Source organism: Cryptococcus depauperatus, chromosome 6 (assembly GCF_001720195.1).
Source record: "Cryptococcus depauperatus CBS 7841 chromosome 6, complete sequence".
Classification (NCBI taxonomy): Eukaryota; Fungi; Basidiomycota; class Tremellomycetes; order Tremellales; family Cryptococcaceae; genus Cryptococcus; species Cryptococcus depauperatus.
Window position 1 is genome coordinate 1021432 of NC_089473.1, and position 25033 is coordinate 1046464.

Here is a 25033-nt window from a genome sequence, read left to right on the forward strand (position 1 = left end):
ATTATTGATTACCAAAATGAGCGCTGCAACTGTATGCCGAAATTGGCTTAATGGGCAAGTCAATTCGAGGAGAACAACTACTGATATAGAGATAGCCATTGTAGGTTTGGCAATTCCTGCAAGTTTTACCATCCACCAAGAGACAACGCCCAAGCATCCAGCTCAAAGCTGCCTTTTCAGTTCACGTGAGTGTATAGAGGCCCATCCCTTGGTTGTTGTTAATATGAGCCGCCAATGCAGCGAAGATACCATACGGAGCGATCTCACAGTTGAACTGCCGACATATATTCTTTCCAACTATGGTCCAGCCAAGTATGAACCAAATTTGATTTATGACAACGACATCTCACAGGAGGAATTAAGATGGAAAAGCGTTATAGCTTTGAAAGAAGGGAGGGGCCAGGACTATGTGCGTATTGTTGATAGCAGAGTAAGATCTGACCAGTCATATAGGTAAAGGAAGAAGAGAACCTTATAATGAATGCCAAAGCCAAAATTGCAAACATGGCCACTAATCTTCCTGCTGCTGTCAGTCAGGCGCAGAAACTACACGAAGTGCGATTCTCGGGCGGCTTGGAGCCAGGTTCTTCCCGTCCTAGCGGGTTTTTAGAAGCCTCTGTAGCAAATTCAAGCCAAACAACGGGTGGATTTGGATCAACAGATACAACAGGGACGTTTGGTGCGAAGCCAGGAGGATCAGCATTTGGCACTGGAGCTTCGGCGTTTGGAGGAAACAAGCCGTCTGCTTTTGGGTCGTCGACATCTACCGCAACCGGAGGAGCTTTCGGTCAAGGTGCTTTTGGGCAATCAAACAAGCCTTCGGCATTTGGGACTAGTACTTTCGGGACAGCAAACCAAGGCTCGGCCTTTGGTTCTTCTAATGGACCGCAGGCTCAGCCTTCTGCATTTGGATCGACAGTGGCGCCTCCTACTACAAGCAATAGCGCTTTTGGACAATCACCATTTGGCCAGAAAACAGCAGGGACATCCACATTTGGTACATCAGCATTTGGTGGCTCATCAAACACCACTGTGTCGCCAGTGTTTGGCACTTCTTCCTTTGGGCAAAGCGAGAAACCACTAACCTCTGCTTTTGGGTCGAATGCGGGCCCCTCTGCTTTTGAGCAATCCGCTAAATTAGCTGGTTCTGCATTTGGTTCATCAACATCACCTACTACGTTTGGATCGTCAGCAGCCCCTTCTGTATTTGGTGCTAATGCTGCTCCATCTGCTTTTGGTATATCCGCCTTTGGTGCCAAGGCTCCGACACCAGCTACCACCAATCCTGCACCAGGCGAATCTGCATTTGGGCAATCCGGTTTTGGACAGCCAGGGTTTGGCCAGTCTACGAAGCCAAATCCGTTTGGTACCCAGCCCACGATAACCAGCAATACTTCTGCATTTGGGCAATCTGGCACTTCGTCCCAATCGTCGGCATTCGGCGCTTTCAACTCAAATTCAAACCAATCCACCAACTCATATAACCCCTTTGCCAAACCTGCTGACCCACCCTCCTCTCAGTTTAATAACCCGCCTGCCAAATCAACAATCACTTCTGCATTCGGTGAAGCGGGGGCAGCTGCCAACGCAAGTGCATTTGGCGGAGGGAGTGCATTTGGCGGAGGAAACACATTTGGTGGAGGGAACCCGTTTGGTACAGTCGGATTTGGCTCTGCTCTGAACTCGTTACCAACAAGTGCGCCACCTCAGCCGGATGGTGAGGTTCCATCTGGATGGTCATGGGACGATCCATGGACATGGATCGCAATTAGAGATGCTGAAAAAAACAACAATGGCAAACTAGAAGACGACGTGTTGGTGGCATTCAAGAGCGTGACGTTTGAGCTTGGCAAAATCCCCACCATTCCTCCGCCTATTGACCTGAGAATATAGCGCAATCTTGTAGGAATACAAAGCTCATTCGAAAGTTGCAGCAACATCAAACTTTTGACGATTTATGCATTCTATGCTAATGGCTCCATAGCATTCCGATGGGATACTCTATCTTTCTATCCTACTGAACAGAACACAGTGATTCTGACGCAGCCTTTCCTAAGGGTTTTGAAGATTCTTGGGGCAGCAACTGCCCAGCAACTTAATATCAGACATGCTCTTAGCGACGACGCCAACACTTACATTCACCATCCTAGCGTGCATTGGTACCATCACTCCGCCAGGGAAAGATGTCCCTTCGGGAATATATCTTCAAGATTATCTCCACATTAGTCTCCAATATTGCTACACGATGACTATACGTGAACCCACCCCCCATACTTTAACACAGTCATTTCTGGCAGTTGTGCACCCAAGGGAAGCATCCTATAAACCAATGAGTTCTTTCATCTTTTCTCAACCTACTTACGTTCCTGCAGGCGCATAGAATCCTTTATTTGGCTTTCCAAGTATGTTGGCCAAACAGGCATCTCCATTCTATCAGGGAGTTCTCGTCAATCTAACGACTCTGTAGTTCTTTTGTGAAACGACTCACAAATTCTAGATATGTCCAAGAAGGCTTCCACTGTCCTTCCTTAAAGTAATCCGTCTCTAATTTCTCGCCATCCAAGTTGTCCTCAACGGTGGAAGGATTAGCCTTGGTCATGTAAGCCTTTCGCTTCTCCTTGAGTTCCTTGTCCTTCTCGCTGCTCATGACTATTGTTGACTAGTCGTTTGCGTTGTGCTAAGAGAGCGAGAGAAATCAAAACAGGAGAGCCAGTCTCGCCTATTCCTTCTAGTAAACATTACTCGCAACCTCTTCACTACTTATATACCACGCCGAGCCGGACGAACCGGCCGTACTGATTCGCTCTTTCATTACTCACAAAGCTTGTACAAAGAGTGGATCCTTTATGTCTGTAAAGCAGAATTAAGAGCTTTGTAAGTCTTTAAAAACTGTACGAAAGGGAGGATAGATAATGGAGGTTATACAGATGGAGGGAGATGGGATTCTTATCGGCCGAAATCAAGTCTTGTCAAGTGGCATAATTGATGCTTTCCAAACCTGACGCTATTCTCCTTCACATGCAATAGAGATGGCTTGGAAAATACATTCATGTTTCAATTGCATTTGTATTTTCTAATCTTTTTCAGTTGGATAGTTGATTACAGAATGATGGCCGACGGCCATCATAACCATGATCTCCAAGTCATGATAATGGAGAGAGAAATGTGAGGACGTTGTGTATGTGGAGTAAGTAGTATCGGTGAGTGAACCAAGACCTGGTCGATGGGCATAGAAAAGTATGAATCTAGATCATTGCCTTCTATCCCAGCCACGCTCCTCACCCAAGCCGATCTCGTCCCGACGGCTCAAGTCCAAAGTCCCAAGACCCAACCCAAGTCCTGATAGGTAGACAGGACATGTGGACAGAGTAGCGGTAGATAGAACGTAGGTTGACTTATCTCGGTAACAAGTTCTTGAACCAAACAACACCGTCTAACGCCCACACATGTTGTAGAACAGAAACCTCTCTAGTCCACAGAAACCTCTCAAACCTATTTGACTCCCGTTCAAATCCGCAAAGGAGCTCGACTCCTCTCCCAAGCGAAGAAACCATAAACAGAAAGAAACATTCTTACTATTCACCTCCGCTCATCGCATACCACGGCAGAGATAGTTTTCCTTTATCACTTGGGTCTGCCTCCGACTCTTTCTGCAGACACCATGCAACCTTTGTTGTGGCAGAACGGGTGATATATCTTGCCCGTAGTCGACTTTTTTTTTCATTTCTCAACTCTTGTCCACATTCATTCGACATATCTCTGATTTGAAAGTTCACAACATCAGATTGCAGCTATTGGCACTATTGACTGAGAAGCCTTTGCCATCAGTCAACATGGAAGATCAATCTTTGGATGGTTATACGGGTTATTGTGGGTACTGTAACTTTGAGGGATCTTGTAGCAATCCATATAGATTTTCCGGCGAAAACACTTTGAACACGATGCCACCTGATACGTTGGGCAGTTTCAATCTATGCAGAGGTCCCACTATGAGCATGACAGGGGAAACACATCTCCAAGACGTCAATGTAAGGCTGCTTCTTTGCAATGTCAGATCAGAGTCGTTCTAATCCACCAACAGCCATATTCCTTCCTACAGCCAAATTTCTTCCTATCAATGATAGCTGCACTACCTACACCTTCAGGAACTATGCAATCTGGCCAATTATCTACCCCCGGCCCCGTCTCCACAGCGCCAATGGCCACAGCAAGTAACACATACGCGGAAAATACGAGTGTTACCAAGGAATTACAAGATTTGGATAACACAATATTAGAAAATATGAGCAAACGCAAGGGTACGCATATACGTACTAAAGAAGAACTTGCAGAGGACAACAAGTTACGTAAGACTATAATGAACATACTACCCACTGACAGAAGAACAACCATACAAACCAATTATTTGAGTAAGTCTGCTCTTTCACTCTCATGTTCCGGCAAGGATAAAAAAAACTCATCATCATGTGAAGGATCTTCTCGACGCAGAACATCTCGTGAAAATAAGCGACGAGTGTCATAATTGGAGTGTTCTGGGGAGTTCGTTGGGACGACTGATGATAAGTAACTCTCAAGACAGCTAATTAATATTCATTCGCTAGAGAATCTATGGAATGAATCTACTTCTTATATATCATTATCCTGAAACCATCCAATATACGTGAATCATCATCGAGACAGGGTACACGAGTTGAGTGTCCTGACAACGAGACGGTAGAAAACCAAAATCTATAGGTGAAACATCAGGGCCAAAATCTAGACGTGGAAAACCCATTCTCTAGGCTGAGAATGGAAACCTATACAACGTCGCGGATAGTGTACAAATTAAATGAGATGGGATATCAATTTCTATCCCATGTTGGTATAGGGTTAATCGAAAGAAAAGGTAATGAAAGTCATTCAAAGAGTATTGCTGCGTTTAATGCCCAATTGTAATAGCAAGGGAAGCGAGTGGTGCTGCACAGCTCTGGATTGCGGAGAAGAACACATGTCTGTTGTCGAAAACACTTTGCGTCTGGAAAGCAGCATTGGGAGAGTTGTCATGAATATTAGGAATAATTAAGATCCACGCTCTGTACCAAAAGGTCACAATAATGCAATCAGAGTTGCATTACCATTTATTGCCTATATTCCATGCAATCATTCCAACCTTCTGACAAGAGTCTCTGGGGATTGTGGAAAGAAAAGGTGAGATGGTGTATGCCGAGGTGGGTGTCATGAATAGTACCAATAATTAAAATCCATGCTCTGTACCAAAAGGTCACAAGAATGCAATCGTATTGCATTCCTATTTATTGGCTATATTCCATGTCAGAATCCAAGGTCCTGACAGTGGGATGGTGGAGTGACGACGGTAGAATCAAGATATAAGGACATGTCTATAGTGTCGAGAACAATGTGTTGGGGAAACACTATGTTACATACCCCGCTCTACACATGTTTCACATCCCTAAAACTGTACTTAGTTAGCATATATATAGACAAGTCCTTGTCTCTGGTTCTCTTTACCGCTCTACATGTGCTAAAGAGTAACCAGCTGCACCGGTCCAATCACAACATATAGCTCCCAGAGAATGAATCTAGATCGCTGTCTTCTATTCCAACTATACTTTCCTTACCCAAGCCAATTCCGTCCAAATGTTTCAAGTCGAAAGCCCAAGACACAACCCAAGTATCAACATTCTATCCAACTTCTTATCTTCGTTATGACGTCATCGACTATAGTGGTGCCTGAAAGCGGCATTGATAAGATAAGCACTACTTAAACAGGGAGGGTTGGAATGAAATATAAACGTATTCCCACATTATTGTTTATTGGATATTTACAAGTTCAAGTGTGTTCATCTGCTACTCAACGGTGCTTTCGTTCTCACTAACCAACGCAGGATAGTGATGTCTTCAGTCTCTTTCCGCGCCATGACGAAGGCTACAGCAAAAGCTTTTGCAGCTCGCTCGTTTGCTACTACTATTCCTACATTATCAGAGATGTCTCCTCAGCACAAGATGGCCCATTTTCCAAGGATTACCACTTCGCTCCCATCAGAGCACGCCGAGTTCAGAACGGTGCTTTGGACAGGAAAGAGCAGTCAGCTGGTCCTCAGTGAGGCGTCTTTGTTTCCAGTACAGAAGAGTAACCAACTGATAGCGGCTTATGGCAGTGACTGTTCCTGTTGGCGGAGAGATTGGCAAAGAGGTTCATCATGTGGATCAGCATCTAGTTTTCACCTCTGGCACTGCCAGAGCCATTGTGGGAGATGAAGAGAAACAAGTGAAAGCTGGAGATCTGGTGGTGGTCCCTCAAGGTACCCAACACAACTGTACGTTCTCACGAGTCGCAAGGTCGGCCAGGTTTACTGACGGGCTGTCCCAGTCATCAACTCTGGGCCAACTCCTCTCTCTCTGTTTACTGTCTATGCTCCAGCTGAGCATGCCGAGACTACGGTTAGCAAGACAAAAGAAGAGGGAGATAAGCTTGAGGAAGAAGGCAAAGATGAGCCCCCTGAATGGGCTCGTAAATGAAACCAAAACTCCTCTCGAGGAATTGAGCATGTATAGCGTTGCCATACACGTATGACAATAGCTATGTATTTCCTTTTGTAAATATGCATTCTGTGTTGGAGGCATCATGCCAACGGATAACTAAAGCTTCTGTTGCGACACCTACTTGCAACATTATCACAAACCCCAACTTCCCTTTTTTTTCCACTCTTCCACTTCAGCGACATACTCTTTGAGTCGCTGCCGCATGTTGCTTATTGTTTCAGTCCTGTCCCACTTGGTTCTATCACTCCAAAGTTTATCAAATAACGTGGCACGCAACTGTTCGAGCTGGTCGATCGTGAGGGAACTTGTCTCTGCTACAAGAGATAATTGAAGAGCAAGCATGTCCTGCTCTGGCACAACAAACGAAGGATAAACGGGAGGTGGCGGCATTATTGATTGAGGCGGTGATATGGTCGCAAGAGTATCCAAGTTGACATTCTGCGAGGGCTCAGTAGGATCTGATCCTTCTCGAAGCCGCTTCTCGCGTCCTTGTGAGTTGACTTCATCATTCTCTTCCCTAAGTCGCTTAGTGCTAGCGACAGTCTCGATGAACTTCTCATCTGCTGGAGTTTCAACCAGTAGTTCATTCTGCTCTCCTTTGGCTACAGGTGAAGCGATTTCAGCAGTTACATCTTCTTTCAACTTTTCTTTCCCCTGCTGTTCTTTTCGCTTCTGTCTCTCAGCTTTCTTTGCCCTTATTCGTTCTGCATATCTTTCAAATTCTGGTGTCCATTTGGGGTCAAACCCAGACACGTGAAGCTTGGCATTGGCCGACATCTCCACCACCTTTGCTTGTCTCTCGGGGTCTCTGAGTTTAGAAGCGTTTTCTTCAATCTTGTAGATATCGGCGAGAAAGTCGTTGGGGGTAAAGTACTTGTGACGAATAAGTTTTCTCTGAAGAGTATCAATATCAATGTTGTGTGCTTGCCATACAATTGGCGGAGTAAAAGGATGTGACGGCTCTTCTGTTGGTCCAGAAAGTGAAGAAACAATGGTAGGTTCTGCCTCAGGTGGAACCACATCCACTTCCATCTGATCCCCATTCACCTGAGGGCCTTCAACACCTTCGGCTCCCTGTTTGCAAATTTCAAGCGGTTGAACAGGATGATCCGTTGGAATACTAGGGGCTGCAGCCTGCCCAGCAAGGTAATTCGATAATTCCATGGCATCGTCCTGTTTATTACATCAGCTGTTGAGATAAACCTATGACCATTGAGACTTGCCTTGACGCTGGCGACGACCTTTCGATATCTCTTCATGAACTCTTGAATCAAATTCGTAAATGATACAATCATCATGTTCCTGGCGGCCTGATCTTTTTCTTCCTCCCTAGCTATCTCCGATTCTGTTGGTTGACGGGGCGGTAATGGAGCAGCCAGAGGAAGTGCTTCAAGAAGGCGTTTGCGTCGCGGGACACCATCAGGGAAGTGTGTAGGAGGTTTGCGAACGGTTGAAACAAGATCAGCAAAGTATGCTGAGCGTTCAGTATCTGTAGGCAAATCAAGCTCAATTTTGTTCTCTGGTGCAAACCCAAACCATGCTCTGACATCCCCTGGAAGCTCATTAATGGGACCATCAGTCATACCTAACAACAGTATTGGATCTGATGGGGGGACGCTATTGAGAAGCGCTTCAAATGTCGAGCGCGCAAGGTCAGGTATATTAGATGCCCACTGCGAAAGAGAAGGAATAAAGATGACTGAGGGTTGATGACGCTTTGCTTCAACAAAGAGCTGAACGATGGCAGCTTCAACGGACTCAAGTAAAAGTCAGACATCGTTTTAGTAACTTCAAACCTGAGGCTTACCCTTGTCGGATCACTCAACAAAACACCAAGATCCAAGCTTTGTACGTGAAATCCCTCCAGATGATGAAGCACGGCTGGGCCCAGATAAGCTTGACCCATCCCTGGCCGTCCATGTACAAGAATTCTTGGTCTGAAAGTCCTCATCTTATCCAGAGCTATGTCATGTCAACCAAGCTCAACAAGCCAGATTCATGACCACCCACATTGCAGCATCATATGCTTTTCAAAACCATCGCCATCTTCCTCCTCGAACTCTGCTTCTTCTAGCGCCGTCAATCGTTTTCTGGGTGGCAAAATGTGGTCGACGGCAGCCTGAAGTCGCTCAAGAGGTGCCGTTAGGAGTGGGGCGAGATGAGATGGCAGTTGAATAGCAGGTGAAGTTGCTGATCTAGCTGATGAAGGCACAATTTCTTTCCCAGCGTTTTTAGCGTCGTTGATATCCAAACGTTATAGATGAGAGCTTACTTTTTGCAGACATCATGAAATCCTTAGCTTGAACTTGTATCGACTTTGTTTGCAGCTCTAATCTGTCTGTCGTCTTGTAAATCTGAGGATACCGCCGTTGAATGGCGTTCAAGGCGGCTTCTGTACATAAAGCTCTTAGATCAGCACCACCGTATCCCTTGGTCATGGTTGCAAGTCGCTCCAGAACATCATTAGAGAGCTTGGGCTCCCAATGACGAGTGTTGATAGAGATAATCTTCTTTCTTGCTTCCCTGTTAGGTAACGGAAAGTAGAATTCACGATCAAATCGACCAGGACGTCGAAGGGCGGGATCTACAGCGTCCGGACGGTTGGTTGCACCAATGACAATCACTTGGCCTGTTCAAGCAATGTTAGGGTATGCCGTTTTGAATGACGAACAGACACACCTCGGCCATCCATACCGTCCATCAAAGCCAACAAAGTAGATACTAAAGACGCATGAATTTGATCTTGTTTACTACTTCTTACAGGCGCGAGTCCATCAATCTCATCGAAGAATATTATACTTGGTTGTGAAGCTCGGGCTTCCTCAAAAAGCATTCTTAGTTGTCGTTCTGCTTCACCAACCCACTTGGAAAGGACATCAGCACCTTTCCTCATGAAGAATGCTATATTAAAAAAGTTAGCTTGTACTTGGGGCGGAGATTCCACGCACATATCTTAGTATTTCCGGTACTACAAGACGCCGCTAAGGCCCTGGCGAGTAGCGTTTTACCCGTACCAGGTGGACCGTGAAATAAAACACCTCGCGGGGGAGTAATACTAAATTGTTGAAAGACTTCAGGGTAAAGAAGTGGAAGGGCAACCATCTCCTTCAATTGATTAATGTCTGCCATAAGCGTTATCAACAGCCACAATCACCAACATGACAGAATAAGATGCGTACGATTGTCAAGACCTCCTACATTATCAAAAGTAACGTTTACGTCTACTCCTAACGGATCGGCATCTGCCATTGCTTTTTCAATATCAGCAAGATGATGTAGGCGAATTGGAGGAAATACATACTCGATTTAGGGTTAATTCTCCCATAATTCGGCACGTCAGAAGGTCCCCCGATTCCGCGGGCAGCAACTACATTGTTACCTGACATTGAAGGTCCAGCGGCGCCACTTTTCAGTGGAGAGGCGAAATCAAGGTCATCCTATCATAGATATCGGTAAGAGGAAGAACTGCACAAATCGCACAACAACACGTACCGAATCGCTCGTGTCAGGATCGCCCATCGCCTGAGTTAAATTCTTTCCTCTCATTCCAAATGGCAACCCTGTCCCTCCAAATCTTACTCCGCCAATACCTCTCAATCCTCCGCCAGCTCGCCCATTTGGTCTCGACACTGCAGCCATAGCTTCCTGCATTGAAATGTCTTTGCTAAGATCGTCCATTGTTGGGATATGGTAGTTAGGTCGAGACGTACGAGTGCGGAGATTGGGACGCTTATGTGGCAAATCTTCGTCAGTGTCTTCCATACGAGCTTTTGCAGAGGATCGAGTGCTTCGGCGAGTTGGTATGACATTAGATCGAGATGGACGGGCTGAAGAACGAGTGGTACGACGTGATGAGCGACGTTTGCTATATCCACCTTCGTCGTCGTCGACAACGAAATCATCTGCTTCATCGTAATTGCCTAACGCATCACTTGATGCATGATCCTCCGAGGGCGTGTCATCATCTGTAGGCTCAAACTCTTCGGCATCCGCTGAAGAGTGACGAAGCCGGGTAGCCAAACGTGTACTATTTCTCCGCGGCCGCCCAGAAGCCGAAACGCCATTGGCAAATAATTGTGTTTCATGTTCTTCATCATGATCTGCAGGGTTTGCCATTATGAAAGAGTCCGCCTTTATTCCATTAATCCTTGAAGGAAAAGTGTTCCCGGACGGATGTGGTTCATTGTCGTCTTCATCTTCATCGGGATCTGCAATTATCCTCCTCTTCGTCCTCCCTCTCGTAGGTCTTGCAGCATTTTGTGCTTCTGGACTGACAACAGGCTTAAAATCCAGATTTTCCTCATATCGTATGGGAGGTTTGTGAGTTCTCCCTGATCTTGTCGTTGTTGTATGCGTCAAAACTTCAAAATCTCCATCATCATCTCCTCTAGCATCTCCTTCAGGTTCTCCATATGCGTCATCAAACTCCTCATCCTCTTCTTCATAAATCATTTCGATCGCACGTCTCTTTGAATCTCGCTGAGGACGGCTGCTCACCGGTTCTTCCTGGTGAGCTTGGGAGGAGCGTCGGCTGGTGCGTCCAGATACCATTTCAGTGCTATCTTCAGGAGTATTAGGCGCACGTAGGTGGATTTTGACTATTGGGATAGGTGATATGGTTACCGTCGAGGGTTTGTCGGATGAAGCTGTTAGAGACTGGGAAGAAGTATGGGAGTAAGGCTGTGGTGGATAGTTTTGCGCGTTGGCTTCCTCCTTGGCAGAACCGTTACCAGTGTCGTTCCGATAGTTTGGCTGGTGTAAGTGCATGGCACTATACCCATGTTTTGGATGGAAGTATTAAAATAATATTACATACATTTATATAACTGACATTGTTATGGACGCGCTGCGGCGATCTCCGCTTTCTGTGTAACTGTGCTATACATCTAGCCGCGGCCAATGAATATCTTCCAGCGTGGAACATAAGCGTTCCCTGAACTGTAGCAGAGGATATATAAAGAGGATTATCATAATTTACTTTTCTTTAGTCAACTCATTTCTATGCAATAACCAGTGCTAGATTTGCAGTTCTCAAGACAGCCATTGCCATAGTAATAGCCCATTACTTTAATATGATACTAAGCCCGGACACCAAGTGTTTGTAGTCTATCGACCTATAGCCTATAATCACTTCAACTAAACGCAATGAGACGTTCTGCGCCTTCATCTATTGCCTAACAGCTATCAACGAAGCAGGCTATATCCAATCTTTCACTGGAAGAAAACCTTGTTTATTTTTTCCAAGTACAACAGGTCCTACCCTTCGTTATAAGGAGATGAGGGAATCTGGCAACACCAGTGGCAAGTAGCTGTGCTCTACGAGCAAAAGGCAAACTTGTCTCACGCAGAGCCAAGTTCTACTGAGAGTCTCATACTTTTATAACAGGACTAGTTCTCATTTGGTCATAGACATCATTCTGCGTTTATCAACGCTACACAACAAACAAAAGAAATATATCTATCATGTCAGAGATTATACCTTTCGACAGAGACAATGTTGTCCTTCTCAAGAGCTCAGAAAGCTACAGTGAATGGGAGATGTCGATTGAGGACATCCTAGTCTTGAAAGATCTCGAAATCAAGTCGCCTCCATTTGCCAAGCCTGAAGAGCCTCTGAGCTTGAGAGAAGCCATTGCCGCAAAAGAAAATAAGGTAACACTGGCTATTATGATTAGGTTGCTCTCGCCCATTGTTACCACGCTGTACTTGCCGTCCTACTTTCACATGTTGTTTAGAGCAAGATTGCAACGTCGGCCAGCTCCGCCTTTTGGTCTTTTTCTATTTTCTTAACGTTTTGTTCAATGTTGATCTTTTATTTAACTATTGTCCAATACATAGATATATAGAAAACATTCATAGATTGTGAGATCCTCTTCGAGGATCCATTATCATATGCTACAACCATAGGCTTTATTACTTTTTATACATTCAATACTCTGAAAACTATTCAAGCCAATTTAACCTCGACTCTTGCACGAGTTTCTATCACTATCTTTCAGCCACGCCTGTAAGCCAATCACCACCATCCTCCCTCTCCGGATCCAAGGCCGTTAACTCAGGATCATAACGAGTAATGGCAACTTGTAGAGACCACTAGTTTACACTCTAGCACTCAAAGTGGAAAAGAGAGACTAGAGATAGAAGGGTATATTATATATACAACTATCAAGAGCTCACCTTAAAGAACAATAGCTATAACGAGAGATAAAGAACAATAAAGACATCGTTATGCTGAACCACGTGTCCTTGTAAAAATGTCAAGGATTTGATCTCATTTATATGTAGTATATATAAGAGGGTATATAGAAATGGTAATGAGAATTTCTTCAGGTGTAAACCACGAACTATACAATTAGGCGTGCCAGTGATCCACATATCTATCCACAATGTGCTCTGCGCCTATTCATTGCTTATTTCTCGATAAAACAATTAGACCGCTTTGATTCTGGCAAGCCCAAAAGTACAGAGAAGTTTTCGTTTTCTGGAGGTGGTCAAAAAAGTTATAAATTCATTGGTTGCGCAACAACCAGTACAATACAATGCTGGGTATAAATTGGTTCCGTTATGGCTGATTACGGGATTGGGTGTTGATAAATCAGTCTCATTTGTAGAGTAATTGTACCATCAATCTTAATTTCATTGTTGTATGCATCGTGTCTACAATGCATTCCTGGATATTCAATGTACGTTCAGACTCATTTCTACAATCGTGATCATCGTCCGTCACCGCTTTCGCTTTCGCTTCCATCCATATCGATATCACTTCCATCTTGGCTGTCATTATCTCCTTTCAGTACTGGCAAATCTTTTCTTTCCGTCTCATACCCAAGTTTCCTAAGACCTTCTTCTACTTCTACAAGTTTGCTTGTAGAAACAGACAGGGCTCCTATGGATGACTTGGCTTCGAAAAGGGGAGAAAAGTACTTGGCGATGATGTCACGAACTTGCTGAAGTGTTATATTCTACACATAATGAGCAACTTGAAGTTTAGATTTAGAAAAACTTACAGGAATTTGTTTGAGCAGTTCCTGATCCGCATTCTTTCCTAATCCTTTGAGTGCTTCATTCAAGAATGAATTAGCTGCCGCATTCAACAGCGTCCCTGACCTTCTGGCGTAAGTATAAGTCATCATTGACTTGGCACCATCTACAAGATCTTGGTCGAGTTCTACTGAACCATCAACCAATCCGCGTATGATTTTGCCGGCTGCCTCAAATGCTAAGACTGCGTTCGGACTCTGTTAGAAATGCATTAGTTGCTGTTCCATTTTTTAGCTTTGAAAAAGTCACTGACTCCATACACATCGAATCCAACAAGGCCAGCTTCAGGATAAAGCAAAACATTCGCTCCATAAGCTAGTCCTGATCCTCGGATAGATTTCCAAAGATAGCTTTCCGTAGCATTCAGGACAGATGCGGTGAGTTGAAGGGCTGGGAGGTCGGGGTGAGTGTATCCAACGGGTCCAACTGAGAGGAAGTTCGCGTATGAGCCTTCAATAGCCGGCATAGGAATAACAATGCACTATATCGGATACATCAGTACCCCATAAGAGAGTCATCGAATTACAGACTTTTTTAGCAGGATTTTTACCTAATTCCGTCAGAGTTTGTCTAGATGTTGCAAGAGGGTCCAACGTTCTCGCTTCCGGAACACGTATGAACGACCTTGCCAAGACAGACCGTGGTTCTCGAAGACTAAGGATATCGCCCTGAATAGAGATTCGCATCTTGCTAAAGTTGAGCACTATGGCGGAATAAGGGTATGAACAATTCAAAGAGACACTTCGCTTACAGTGTTGTCTCAGTTCCTCCATTCTCATGATAACCTCTTCAGGGTCATTCTCTAACATCTCCTTGAGCTGGGGGATGAAAGTGAGCCTGTTGAGGATATTGCAATTCTGCGAAGATGACTTTTGAGAATTGTATGCTAGATGTTCCGCCCACGCAGTGGCGATGGTGCCGCCATCTCGTTTCTCGTTAGGAAGTTCTTGAACAAGTTCGGCCACTATGACGGCAAGTCTTGACAAAATGTGTCAGTTCAACAATCATGATGTAAGTAGAATATGCCATACCTGTCTTTATCAAACATACTACCAGTTATGAGATCCCTCATCCACGGGACAATTTCTTCGTATTGATCTTTTGACGCTTGGAGAGTCACGACAAAGACCTCAGCAAAATTGTCTTCAAAATGAAAGTCAGCGGATTGGAAGACAGTTAAACTGGCACGGTGTATATCAGTTTAAAAAACCACGATTTTTCGTACTGAAAGAACATACTCTTGCAACTGGTCGACGACCTCTTCGTGTGACAAAATAGTCCCGTCAGCGCGCTTAACTCTAGTGCTGAAAAGACTGTTTTGGAACAGAGTAAAGTATCTGTATATAAAAGCATTATTTTAAGTGTTACTTGCAGGATAATGAAGGAAACATACGGTTTGAGATGAGCTGGTACGTCAATTGTGTCAAACAACACAGCCATCACGACAAAGTTAGACTAATCTGCAATTTTAGAGTCATTCTATCATTGGTATCTGTGTTGGCTCACCTTGACGTGAGAGAAATGAACTTGGTATGGTAATGTTGAGGCATCTGAATCGATGTGTTTCTGTAAATGTCCTGTATCACTCCGAACTATATCACTCTTGGCGTTGTTGATTGCGGTTTCAACAGGTATCCAGGTCAACCCATTGGGCTATATATGAGAACTTCAGAAACATGCTCAATTATCAGAATCAGGACTGGACTTACATTAGTAATAGGAAATTCTGTAATCATATCTTTTGGAGGCGGAATTTCACTTTCCTTCTTAGCTTTCTCGAGTTTTTGCCCCAATTGCCTCAACTTCTCTTCGCCCAATTCTTCTTTTCGTTTGGCAATCCTTTCCTTCTCCTCTTTTTTGATCATTTCAGAAAGAGCAGTCGAGGGTCTACCAATAATAGTCACTGATGGTGCAGAGACGAAGTATTTGTCAAGAAGAGCAGTCCACTGGTCAGCAGAATAAGCTCGGAGAGTAGCATAGTTTTCAAAGTCGTTGAAGGCCATAGGAAGGTCGGCGCCATCTTTGTCGCCGTACAAGAAGTCTATCCCACGCATTAGTGTATTTGCAAAACAAATTTTCCAGTAGAGGACATATGTACCTCCGATGATTGCTTTTGACAAGACACTCGTGACGAAACTCTCCATGTAGTCTGATAGCCTTCGTTCATCCCTCTTCAAAATCCTTTGCATCCTGTCCATGTCGATACCTTCTTTCTCAACGATGTTCTTCAGCTTTGCTTTGAATAGGCCTTCTATTTGTTCTAGGCGCCTCATCGGAACGTCATAGATGAAGATGGTAATCTTGTTCCTGTTAACTCGGTCACTTGGTAAGAAGCTGAAGGCAGTACAAAGTGGCTTAGGAATTTCAATAAACTCTTTGGAGAGTGGAGAAGTTGCAGACTCAGTCAAATAGTTGTTGAGGATGCTGAGTGCCAATTTTGTGAGGTGATCGGTAGGAGGAGGACCGAGGAAATTAATCGCTAGCTCACCAACGGATTCATCATCATCCATGAAGTCCACAACTTTGACGATAGATTTCGGTATGGAAATTGGCAGAGCTGATGGAGAATCAACAAAAGGCCGCTTCCAGTCTGGTGGAGGAATAGGCTGAGAAGAGTTTTGAGCCAGTATCATAGGGTCAACCTCATCATTAAGGACCTTGAATAGCTCTGGAATTGGCACAGCCCCATCTATGACTAAACAAAGCTTGGTTATTGAATCAGCCAATAATGGGTTATTTGCGATCTGAGTTGACTTACGTTGTACGGCTTATAGTACTTGGCATGGTAGTCTCGAACTGTACAGTGTTTGATCAGCCTGGATTTTGACATATTTGTACGTACTATGCTGAGCTGTTAGGACCCGCAGCTTGTGCATCAATCCACCGGTTTGACTTCTATAAGCGGAAGTAGGAGAATATAAAGTTCTCTGTCCTCTGGAATGTCTTTCCGTCAGAAACACTCTCGCGGGCGAGTAATTACACATACTCGAGAGCCATGAGGTCAGGCGCAGTATTTTCGCTTGCCTGGATTTCACTGTACACTACACCAGCATCTTCACCGGCATCATTTATGTAGTAAACCTCCGTCACAAATCCAGCATCGGTGATGGTGGGATGGAGGATATGATCCACAAAGATAGGGATCATCTTGAGAAAACCCTCGCTCCCAGTAGTGGCGATAGTATAAGCCGTATCTGCGTGTTTCACTCGGTCAATAATACCCTAACGACTGGCAGCAGTATCTTACGATCGTCTTCAGTCCACGCATTTGTGCCATCGCTACCAGCGCGGTTTGCAAGCTGATCGAGAACGCCTTTATAGGGATAGCGTTTGGATCCCAGGAAGATTAGACTAAAGTCTGATTAAGAGGGTTCTAAAGGCGATTATGAACACTCAACGTACTGCTCTAGAGTATGGGGTCTGCCAGTATCATCGAAAACTGACGGAGACAATCAGCTATTGGAATTTCATATGGTCATTTTCAACCTACTCTCAGATGCAATGACAAAATACCCATTAGTCTACAATGTATCAGTGATTGTTATTGGATTTTGATAACACAGGCCACAAACTATTGGAGCTTGATGACTGCCCAACACGACGGTGAGTCCCGTCTTCTCGCTCCTCCATTTGGCAATGCTAACTGGGGCATGCTTGATAGGAAATGCCTTCAAAAGCTTGAAGTTACCATAGTCTCGAGTTTCACTGGTGGACGCCATTTCTTGTGCAATAAACGGAGACTTGCAAAAGAGTCTTGTTGAAAGCGAATTGGACGTCGTTCTTGATGATATCAATTTACCTCGAGAATATGTGTTTCTCAGGCGAGATACTGTTAAGATTTGCTGAATCCTAGTCGAGATTCGGGAAATTTCGCCAAATATAAGTTGCTAGTATATAAGCAAAAGAGAATTCAGAGATACAAATTGGAATATCATATGCCTATATGCTGAATCAAATAAGGGATTATCGAGTCGGTAGATGTAATTTCTCCAATTGATTACGTAATATTAACTTACTCTATTTGTCCTTCACAACCCCTATGACAGCATGTCCCATCACTACTTTTCTTATTCATTCACCCTCATCATACTTATTCACAACAGTTGTCAGCCTTTCGGCGCTACTGCTCTTGTGGCGGTGGATCGCCCAATCCCAACAGATATATAAAGCATACGTTTTGGGTTTATGGCTTTACTTTTATCGATCAAAAGTACATTTGTAGCAATTGAGTGATTCTCCAACAGCCAACGACGGAGATGAAACAATCCCCGCTATTTATTACGTCATCATAAAAGTAGCTGATTGGACTCGATGAATGATCAATTGATTCGACTTTCAATTCCTCATTTATCATGAGCGTATCGCGGCCAAAAGGGCAAAAAATCATCTCAAAGCCCCATGGATTGGTGGCGCTGGCAGCCGCTATCCCTCAAAGAAGCAAAGCAGACAGTGAGAAGGGTGGTGTCAAGAAAAAGAAAGAACAAAATGGAGGAGCTGCATCACCCATTCCTGTTGATCTATCAATCTCATCTGATGATGAAGATGATATGGAACTGGTTCCAATCCCTGTTGCGGGACCTTCTTCCCCTCGTCCCGGTATCCGACAGACGGCTGTTGCTCCAGGAAGCGTGGATCACAATGAAGGAGTAACGATAGGTCAAGATAGTGATGAAAGTGAAGAAGAGGATGACGAGGACGGTGTGATTCATTTGGAGATTGGAGGAGAAACAACTGGAAAAAAGGAGAGAAAGTTGGCGCTAGCCATGCGGAAAAAGCCCATAACCGCAAGGGATAGGGCATTGAGATTAGAAGTTCATAAAGTGCACGTAATTGCCTTGTTAGCCAGTGCCAGCATCAGAAATAGATGGTGTAATAATTCCCTCTTAAAAGCAAGTTCTTTCGGCCTTTTTGAGCAATGATTCGAGACTAATCTATGTCGCACAGGCTCGCCTTCTCTCACTCTTACCACATCCATTGCAAACGGCTTTCAACATCCCGCCGTCTCGATTTCCTGATCGCGCACAACGGTCTCGTCTTTTCTTTGATGCTCTACAGGCTCTTGTAACCTGGTGGTCTCAAACCTTTTTCGACATTTCCAACTTTACTCTCGGTTTACGGACACGACCTTGGGATGAAGTCCAAGAGACTTTGGACGGTTTGCCCGGACTATCTTCATTAACAAACAGACATGGCAACACGGGTGACGCCCACGACACACGAAAGGGGAAAAAGAAAGCCGAAGCAGCAGAAGAAGGGTTTATGGAAAAGTTTGCAGAGGAATTTGGCGCTGAGCGTCTTCGGTCTGTCAACAGTTTGATGAAGAAGGCTCTGCAGCAAGAAGGCTCACGTGACATTTCAGCACAATTATTTGTCGCGTTGGCACGAGCTTGTGGGTTAGGGGCAAGGTTGGTAACATCCCTACAAGCCGTATCATTTCGGGCAGAGAAAGTAGTTCAGAAAAAGAAACCTAGAGGGGCAGGTTGGGGCGGCAAGATGCTAGCAAGCAGACAGGGAATCGGAAATGAAGATGAAGAAGAAGATGAAGATGATCTGGAAGAGGTTCCAATCCCTGGTCTAGATAACAGCCTTGGTACAAAACAGAATACAGGGGAAGTTGATGAAAGAAGATTGAAGGATTCGGCAGATCTGTATCGATTACGCAAATATAAGCCTCAACCTCAGAAACTCGGAACATCTTCAAAGCCTAGAAAAAGAGTTAGAAAAGGCGAGCGCATGTTTCTCAAATTAAAAACATTAAACGTACTTATGGATGTCTAGATCTTTCTGATCAACCTCCTGTATTTTGGGCCGAAATATTTAGCAGATCGGACCAACGTTGGATCCCAGTAGACCCCGTGCGCGGAATTATCAGAAAGAAAAACCATTACGAACCTACCACAGATAGCGGACCGGTGAGATTGCTCTACGTTGTTGCTTTTGAAGAGGGTAGGTAATGGTTTCAAAGTAGTTCTTCATCACTACAATGTGGCTGATTATCATCTAGATGGGTACGCTAGAGATGTGACTCTACGTTATGCGAAAAGTTTTTACGCAAAGACAAGCAAATCACGGGTTCCAAACAAATCAGGAGAAACAGACTGGTGGCGTGATATCGTCATGGGGTTTCTTCAGCGACCATATCGCCTGGTAAGTTGCCGTTAAACGATTGTTTGAATAATTGCTTACATGACGCATAGAATCGCGACGAATTGGAGGATGCAGAATTGGAGATGAGTCAGGCCTCTGAACGCATGCCAGTGCATATAAATGGTTTCAAAGATCATCCGATGTGCGTTGTCATGGAGAAGAATGAGCGAGAGTTCAACTAATCTTTCCTCAGATATGTACTTGAACGTCATTTAAAATACGACCAAATTCTCCATTCCGCCCATCCCGTAGGTCGTTTCAAAGGTGAGGGAGTCTATCGTCGATCTTCCGTCGTAAATTGCAAAACAGCGGAAAATTGGATGCGGTCTGGTCGAAAAGTCAAGGAAGGCCAGGAACCTCTAAAGTGGGTCAAGCAAAGAGCTGTTACATTACAAAAACGGCGCGCACAAGAATTGGCCCGGCAAATGGGAGAAGAAATAACTCAAGGGTTATATGCAGAGCACCAGACAGAGATCTATCGACCACCTCCGATCCAAGATGTCAGTTGGCTCATTTTACTGGATAGGACTAGGCTAAACATACTTTTATTAGGGTGTGATACCAAGGAATGCTTTCGGTAACATTGACCTGTACACTTCAACTATGCTTCCTCAAGGAGCCGTTCATTTACCTTGTTGGTTTTTTTATATAAAATCTCAGAGATAAACTGATATCTTCCAAGATAAAGGTATTGCCAAAGTCGCTAAATCTCTCGGCATTAGCTATTCTGAAGCCTGTGTACGTTGAATATGGTAAATATGTTTTTGCCACAATTGACAGAGAATCAAAGACTGGATTCGAGTTCAAGAAACAGCGGGCTGTGCCCATCATCAATGGAATAGTTATTGCTCAAGAGAACGAACAGGTGACTCGAGAAGCCTACGAAGAATCAATAGCAGCAGCTGAAGAAAAGGAACTGATCAAGCGGGAAGAACAGGCGCTCAAAAGATGGGTCAAGCTTATCAACGGTCTCAGACTACATCAACGCCTTCAACAGGATTACGGCTCCAGTGAAGTAAGCCTGAACTGCCAATCTGTATACCTAGCTCTGACAATATGGTACAGGCTCAGGGACACGCTCACAATCCTCTCAACGACGAAACATCTACTCATAGGGAGGGTCTTCAGCCAACAGGGAAAAGTGTTACTGAGATTTTGGCTGTTTCTCATAAACAAAACACCATTACTTGGGAAGAAAAGGTTGGAGAACCGGAGAACTTCCAAGATGAGAGCGATCGAGATTTTGAGGAAATAATGGAAGAAGCAAATCATGGCGATGGTGCTCACAAGATTGTTTCTGGTACTAAAACTGTTCCAAAAATAGTTCTTCGTTTTGGTGGAACAACTTCTTCAAACATTAAAGAACAAGACAACCTTCGTAAATCAACCGAAGCACGGAAGCGTGGAATAACAGAGACTGTGTCGTTGACTGCTGCAACCGTCGACAAAGTACAGGAGCACAAGAAAGTTAGTAGGGCAAGACGTAAGGCAGCTATAGTTAGTCCTGCGCAACCTGAAGGGATGACTCGCTCGCTGAGAAGCAGAGCGTCGAAGACTCGGGCACAGCAAGATCAGGAACAAGCCAAACGCGAGAGGATGAAGGAAGCTATGGAGAGTGAAGTCTCAGAGTAAGACATCAAATATAATTTGCTATCCACAATCGATGGATCGTGTTGTCTTGTCGTACTTTTAGGATTGTTGGGATGAAGCTGCCGGTTTGGTAACACAATGAAATTGTTACATGCACATGCTTGTATTATTGTAAGTCGAAGATTGACCTGTTATCAAGTTCAGATAGAATCTGGTCAAAGAATCCTGTCCAAATCAGGAGACTATTGACCCCTTTGATTTGTCAGTTACAATTCCCACATTGAGCTTACAGCGGTTTGTTTTCAAGAGAAATTGATATTTTTTACATTTCACTGAGCGGATTTCTGACAGAAATGGTATAATCAGATTTATATTGAAGAAAGAATTCACTCAAAGCATTGGTTATATTTAGGCGGCGAGTTGTCTTTTCTTGAATACACATGCAATATGAACGACTAATCGCCTTAGAGAAGACCTAATGTAGATAAGAACTCAAACACTAGGTGTCTTTCTTTTTTCAAACGCTGTAAAGTTGGATTTCTTAAAACAGCCAAGTTAAAAAAGGCAAGGTAGAGTGAAACATGTTGTCAATAACCATAAAAAGAGAACAGTTGCGATATTGACACCAGCTACATGCAATAAGGCATGAGTTGAGTCTTTGCTGAGTTCCTCAACCCAGAGAACCATTATCTCTTGGTAATACGCTTACCACTAGAGTATAGCGCTTCAATGGATAAATATGACTCAAGCATAGCTATATTTGTATCACTTCCTTATTTCTATCAATTCTTTCTTTGGAAGACTGCTTTTGCATACTGCAATAAACAAAACTGCTATTACATCTCTCTTCATCAGTCGTGCTCGGCTAGTTGTTGCTTCAATCCTCTCTAATCTAGATAGTCCATTAGAAGTAGCGTGTCATTGATTGTCTAATCTGTTCTGGCACGGTCAATTGATAAGATAACTAGGTTAAATAGCTGAAACATTGAAGATCAGAACCTGAGTGATTGAGAAACACAAATATTGACGGAAGGCTGACAGAAGTACGGAGATGCGTATGAATCCCAAAGCATAGTATATGCATCCCCTAGTTGTAATCATACACCATGCGTTATGTAAAAAGCACATTACTACAAGCAAACAACCAACTTTCAGCTTACAATCCATCATTGTACTTTCCATCTACGGATACTCGCAAGATGCGAATATTTGGAATTAACCAATGGCTTTTGATCTTTTCTACCTGTTCTCGCTCTCCCACGTCCCAATTCAGTCGCTAGTTTCATCAACCAAGACGACAGGAGATAGACTCAGTTTATTTTACACTTTGGAAGGTCTTGTCCAAAATTTGATATGGCCGTAACGAGACATCGTTACAATCGCATTAGGAAGACAATAAACGCCAGTCAATACCGCAATATCGACATAACTCGACTAGATCGACAATCAGCTCTACTTTTGAAATCAGGTTGAGATGCACTCACCATGACCGGTTGCAAAACTGGCACTTCACTCCGAGGTAATGTCTGATGAAAGTTTGTCGTAGACTCAAGAGGCGATTGAGAATGAGGCTGACTTGTATTGTCAACAGTGATTGAACTACCAGCGGCCAGACGAGCCATCGAAGTATTGGGGTGATGATGACGCGGTTTATGGAGCGCAGCTGGAGAAAAGTCCCACTACCGATTAAAAGTGTATCAGCTAACTCTCCAACGGCGGGAAGACGCGTACAAAAATCAAATTTCTATCCTGTCCTACGCTCACGAATCTATATGCCGCCCTCAATTCGCACTTGAGATGGGTATCAAATGCTATGCAAGTAACGTAAGAAGCATGGCCCTCACAGCGGGCGATAACACGTCCATCGCGAGGTGAGAACAGCGCGATAAGATCATCTTCGCTTCCTGCAGCCAAAAGGCGAGAATCTGGAGACCAAGTCATCTATTTTCTACATTAGCTAAAGCTGTTACGTGTGGTGTACAACATACACAGAAAAAGGCGCCAAAGTAGCTCGTGAATGTATCGGTTATGCTTGTCTGGTGTTGGCCAACATCTTGAGTTTTGTCAAACGCACTTACCGTTCTTCTCCCACATCTATAATCCTCAACAAACCATCGTCTGAGGCCACCGCTAGCATTTTGGCATCAGGCGAGTAGCTGAGAGCTTTGATTCTCCTACGTCAGTTTGGCTATGGATAACGATTGTTATACTCACCGTTGATCTTGTTCTTGCCAATCTTCATTGCTGCTACCGGGTTCCTTCCCACAAACGATAGTTGATTCTTGTCCTTGGCTTTTTCAGTCTTTTCAGATATTGGCGCGGCCCAGTCATCACTTTTCCATTTCAACAGCTCGCTTTGTACCGCCGTATTCTCCGTCTTCGTGTTGGTAGCAGAACCATCAAGAGACTCGCTCAGCCTTTCAGCCCATGTGCGTTCAAAGTAATCCGTCCATGGCTTGACAGCAGACTGGGTGACATTCAGTGGCTCTTCGAGAGTTAGATTAAAACGAAGTATGGTAGAGTCTGCAAAAAGGGCAAGAAAATGGGTAGGTTGACGAGGATCAGGATGAACAGAAATGACAGAAGACGAGTTGAGGATTCCCTTAACACCTTTAAGCAGAGCTCATCGTTTGACAAGACATGGACCTACTCCTCTATTCAAGCTTGTAAACTTTCCCATGATGGGATCCAGCCATACAAGGTCGCCACTACTAAACCCAACAACCACATCCAACCTATCCGGCGCAACCATCTGCTGGATGATAGCATGACATGTTATATGCTGGGTAAAGATTATCCTAGCATACGCGTCCTGTATGAAGCAGTCAACTCTTGTGGTCCAAGAAAGATTGCATGACCTACCCTGGTCTTGTTGCCTTCCTCGCCCCAGCCAAGAACTTTTCCCATATTCCACACAGCCCAACGCACCGTTTCGCCTCCTCCTTTTCCTTTTTCCGCCAGCGTTTTCGACGCACTCTCAGCCATAAAAGTCTTCACCACAATCGACTTGTCTAGTGGAGCCCTCAGAGACATTCTTGGTCGAAAAAAGGTGCCGTTGGGAGTCTTTGAAGAGTACCATTTTCCTTGCAAAGGAGACAGCGCAAACGGAACAGATTGTGGCTCCAAAGGTTGAGGAGAAGAAGAGAGAGATGACGACGAATGTTGCGAATTACTCTGATACTGTCCCTCAAAGTACACTCCGTTTGGAGGAGCAGCCGGCATGTCTTCCCTTCCACTCTTGCCAAGGAGCCCTCCCAGGCCTGCTGCAGGCTTTGGCGGGAACCACACTGCCGTCCAACTCATCCTCACCACATGCGCTGGTTGGTTTATCCCATTCACCTGTACCGCGTCGCAACTGGTAGCTGATCCAAGCTGGAATGTAGAGCTAGGCGGGCTCGGTGCGACCGGAGCCAGACTGGCCATTGGCGATAACTGTTGGACTGGATTGTAGCTTGTTGCCGACCCAAGAACCGGAAAACCTGCGTTGGCAGAGGGAACGACATGGTACTGGCCTTCTGGTGCTACCAGCGTTTCTGGCGGAGTAGGTGGTTCTACGTGAGGGAGCGTCGGTGGCTTTGGAATGACTGGCCGAACGGTCAGAGTAGGAGGAACAAAGTGCATGTATAGTTCCATGGCGATGAATGTTCTTTGTAGGAATGTAAAGATGCAAAAAAACCTCGACTATACTTTATATCACCGGGCCGTCAGTCCC

General features: G+C 44.5%; 8 protein-coding genes across 8 annotated transcripts; 4 read left to right on the plus strand and 4 right to left on the minus strand.

Moving 5' to 3' along the window:
* Window positions 1-16: 16 nt before the first annotated feature.
* L203_105116 (uncharacterized protein) lies at window positions 17-1893 on the plus strand (the record flags this gene model as incomplete). Its single annotated transcript, XM_066214489.1, has 4 exons — window positions 17-54; window positions 105-185; window positions 241-409; window positions 454-1893. 4 exons carry the CDS (start codon window positions 17-19, stop codon window positions 1891-1893), a joined length of 1728 nt encoding a protein of 575 aa, XP_066070586.1.
* Window positions 1894-2014: 121 nt separating this feature from the next.
* On the minus strand, window positions 2015-2647 carry L203_105117 (uncharacterized protein; the record flags this gene model as incomplete). Its single annotated transcript, XM_066214490.1, has 5 exons — window positions 2015-2083; window positions 2137-2203; window positions 2266-2319; window positions 2363-2430; window positions 2489-2647. The coding sequence occupies 5 exons, from the start codon at window positions 2645-2647 to the stop codon at window positions 2015-2017; spliced, it is 417 nt and encodes a 138-aa protein (XP_066070587.1).
* A 533-nt stretch (window positions 2648-3180) lies between these two features.
* Window positions 3181-4522, plus strand: L203_105118 (uncharacterized protein; the record flags this gene model as incomplete). The annotated part of the gene is made up of 6 exons (XM_066214491.1): window positions 3181-3187; window positions 3355-3385; window positions 3456-3632; window positions 3914-4028; window positions 4082-4409; window positions 4473-4522. 6 exons carry the CDS (start codon window positions 3181-3183, stop codon window positions 4520-4522), a joined length of 708 nt encoding a protein of 235 aa, XP_066070588.1.
* Window positions 4523-5780: 1258 nt separating this feature from the next.
* L203_105119 (uncharacterized protein) lies at window positions 5781-6519 on the plus strand (the record flags this gene model as incomplete). Its single annotated transcript, XM_066214492.1, has 5 exons — window positions 5781-5834; window positions 5886-5901; window positions 5948-6100; window positions 6159-6317; window positions 6371-6519. The coding sequence occupies 5 exons, from the start codon at window positions 5781-5783 to the stop codon at window positions 6517-6519; spliced, it is 531 nt and encodes a 176-aa protein (XP_066070589.1).
* A 156-nt stretch (window positions 6520-6675) lies between these two features.
* On the minus strand, window positions 6676-11310 carry L203_105120 (uncharacterized protein; the record flags this gene model as incomplete). The annotated part of the gene is made up of 11 exons (XM_066214493.1): window positions 6676-7716; window positions 7767-8300; window positions 8351-8505; window positions 8554-8760; window positions 8816-9172; window positions 9223-9444; window positions 9492-9524; window positions 9582-9665; window positions 9723-9794; window positions 9845-9980; window positions 10036-11310. The coding sequence occupies 11 exons, from the start codon at window positions 11308-11310 to the stop codon at window positions 6676-6678; spliced, it is 4116 nt and encodes a 1371-aa protein (XP_066070590.1).
* A 1946-nt stretch (window positions 11311-13256) lies between these two features.
* Window positions 13257-17303, minus strand: L203_105121 (uncharacterized protein; the record flags this gene model as incomplete). Its single annotated transcript, XM_066214494.1, has 18 exons — window positions 13257-13505; window positions 13551-13781; window positions 13838-14065; window positions 14115-14287; window positions 14336-14562; window positions 14616-14765; window positions 14823-14921; window positions 14978-15039; window positions 15091-15237; window positions 15294-15625; window positions 15683-16289; window positions 16343-16380; window positions 16427-16518; window positions 16571-16778; window positions 16832-16935; window positions 16987-17023; window positions 17075-17105; window positions 17157-17303. The coding sequence occupies 18 exons, from the start codon at window positions 17301-17303 to the stop codon at window positions 13257-13259; spliced, it is 3162 nt and encodes a 1053-aa protein (XP_066070591.1).
* A 633-nt stretch (window positions 17304-17936) lies between these two features.
* L203_105122 (uncharacterized protein) lies at window positions 17937-21363 on the plus strand (the record flags this gene model as incomplete). Its single annotated transcript, XM_066214495.1, has 10 exons — window positions 17937-18473; window positions 18529-19309; window positions 19363-19530; window positions 19589-19731; window positions 19782-19873; window positions 19925-20231; window positions 20284-20365; window positions 20414-20469; window positions 20522-20746; window positions 20797-21363. 10 exons carry the CDS (start codon window positions 17937-17939, stop codon window positions 21361-21363), a joined length of 2958 nt encoding a protein of 985 aa, XP_066070592.1.
* A 1278-nt stretch (window positions 21364-22641) lies between these two features.
* On the minus strand, window positions 22642-24942 carry L203_105123 (uncharacterized protein; the record flags this gene model as incomplete). Its single annotated transcript, XM_066214496.1, has 8 exons — window positions 22642-22755; window positions 22806-23000; window positions 23053-23262; window positions 23310-23352; window positions 23400-23484; window positions 23536-23923; window positions 23972-24133; window positions 24184-24942. 8 exons carry the CDS (start codon window positions 24940-24942, stop codon window positions 22642-22644), a joined length of 1956 nt encoding a protein of 651 aa, XP_066070593.1.
* Window positions 24943-25033: the final 91 nt, after the last annotated feature.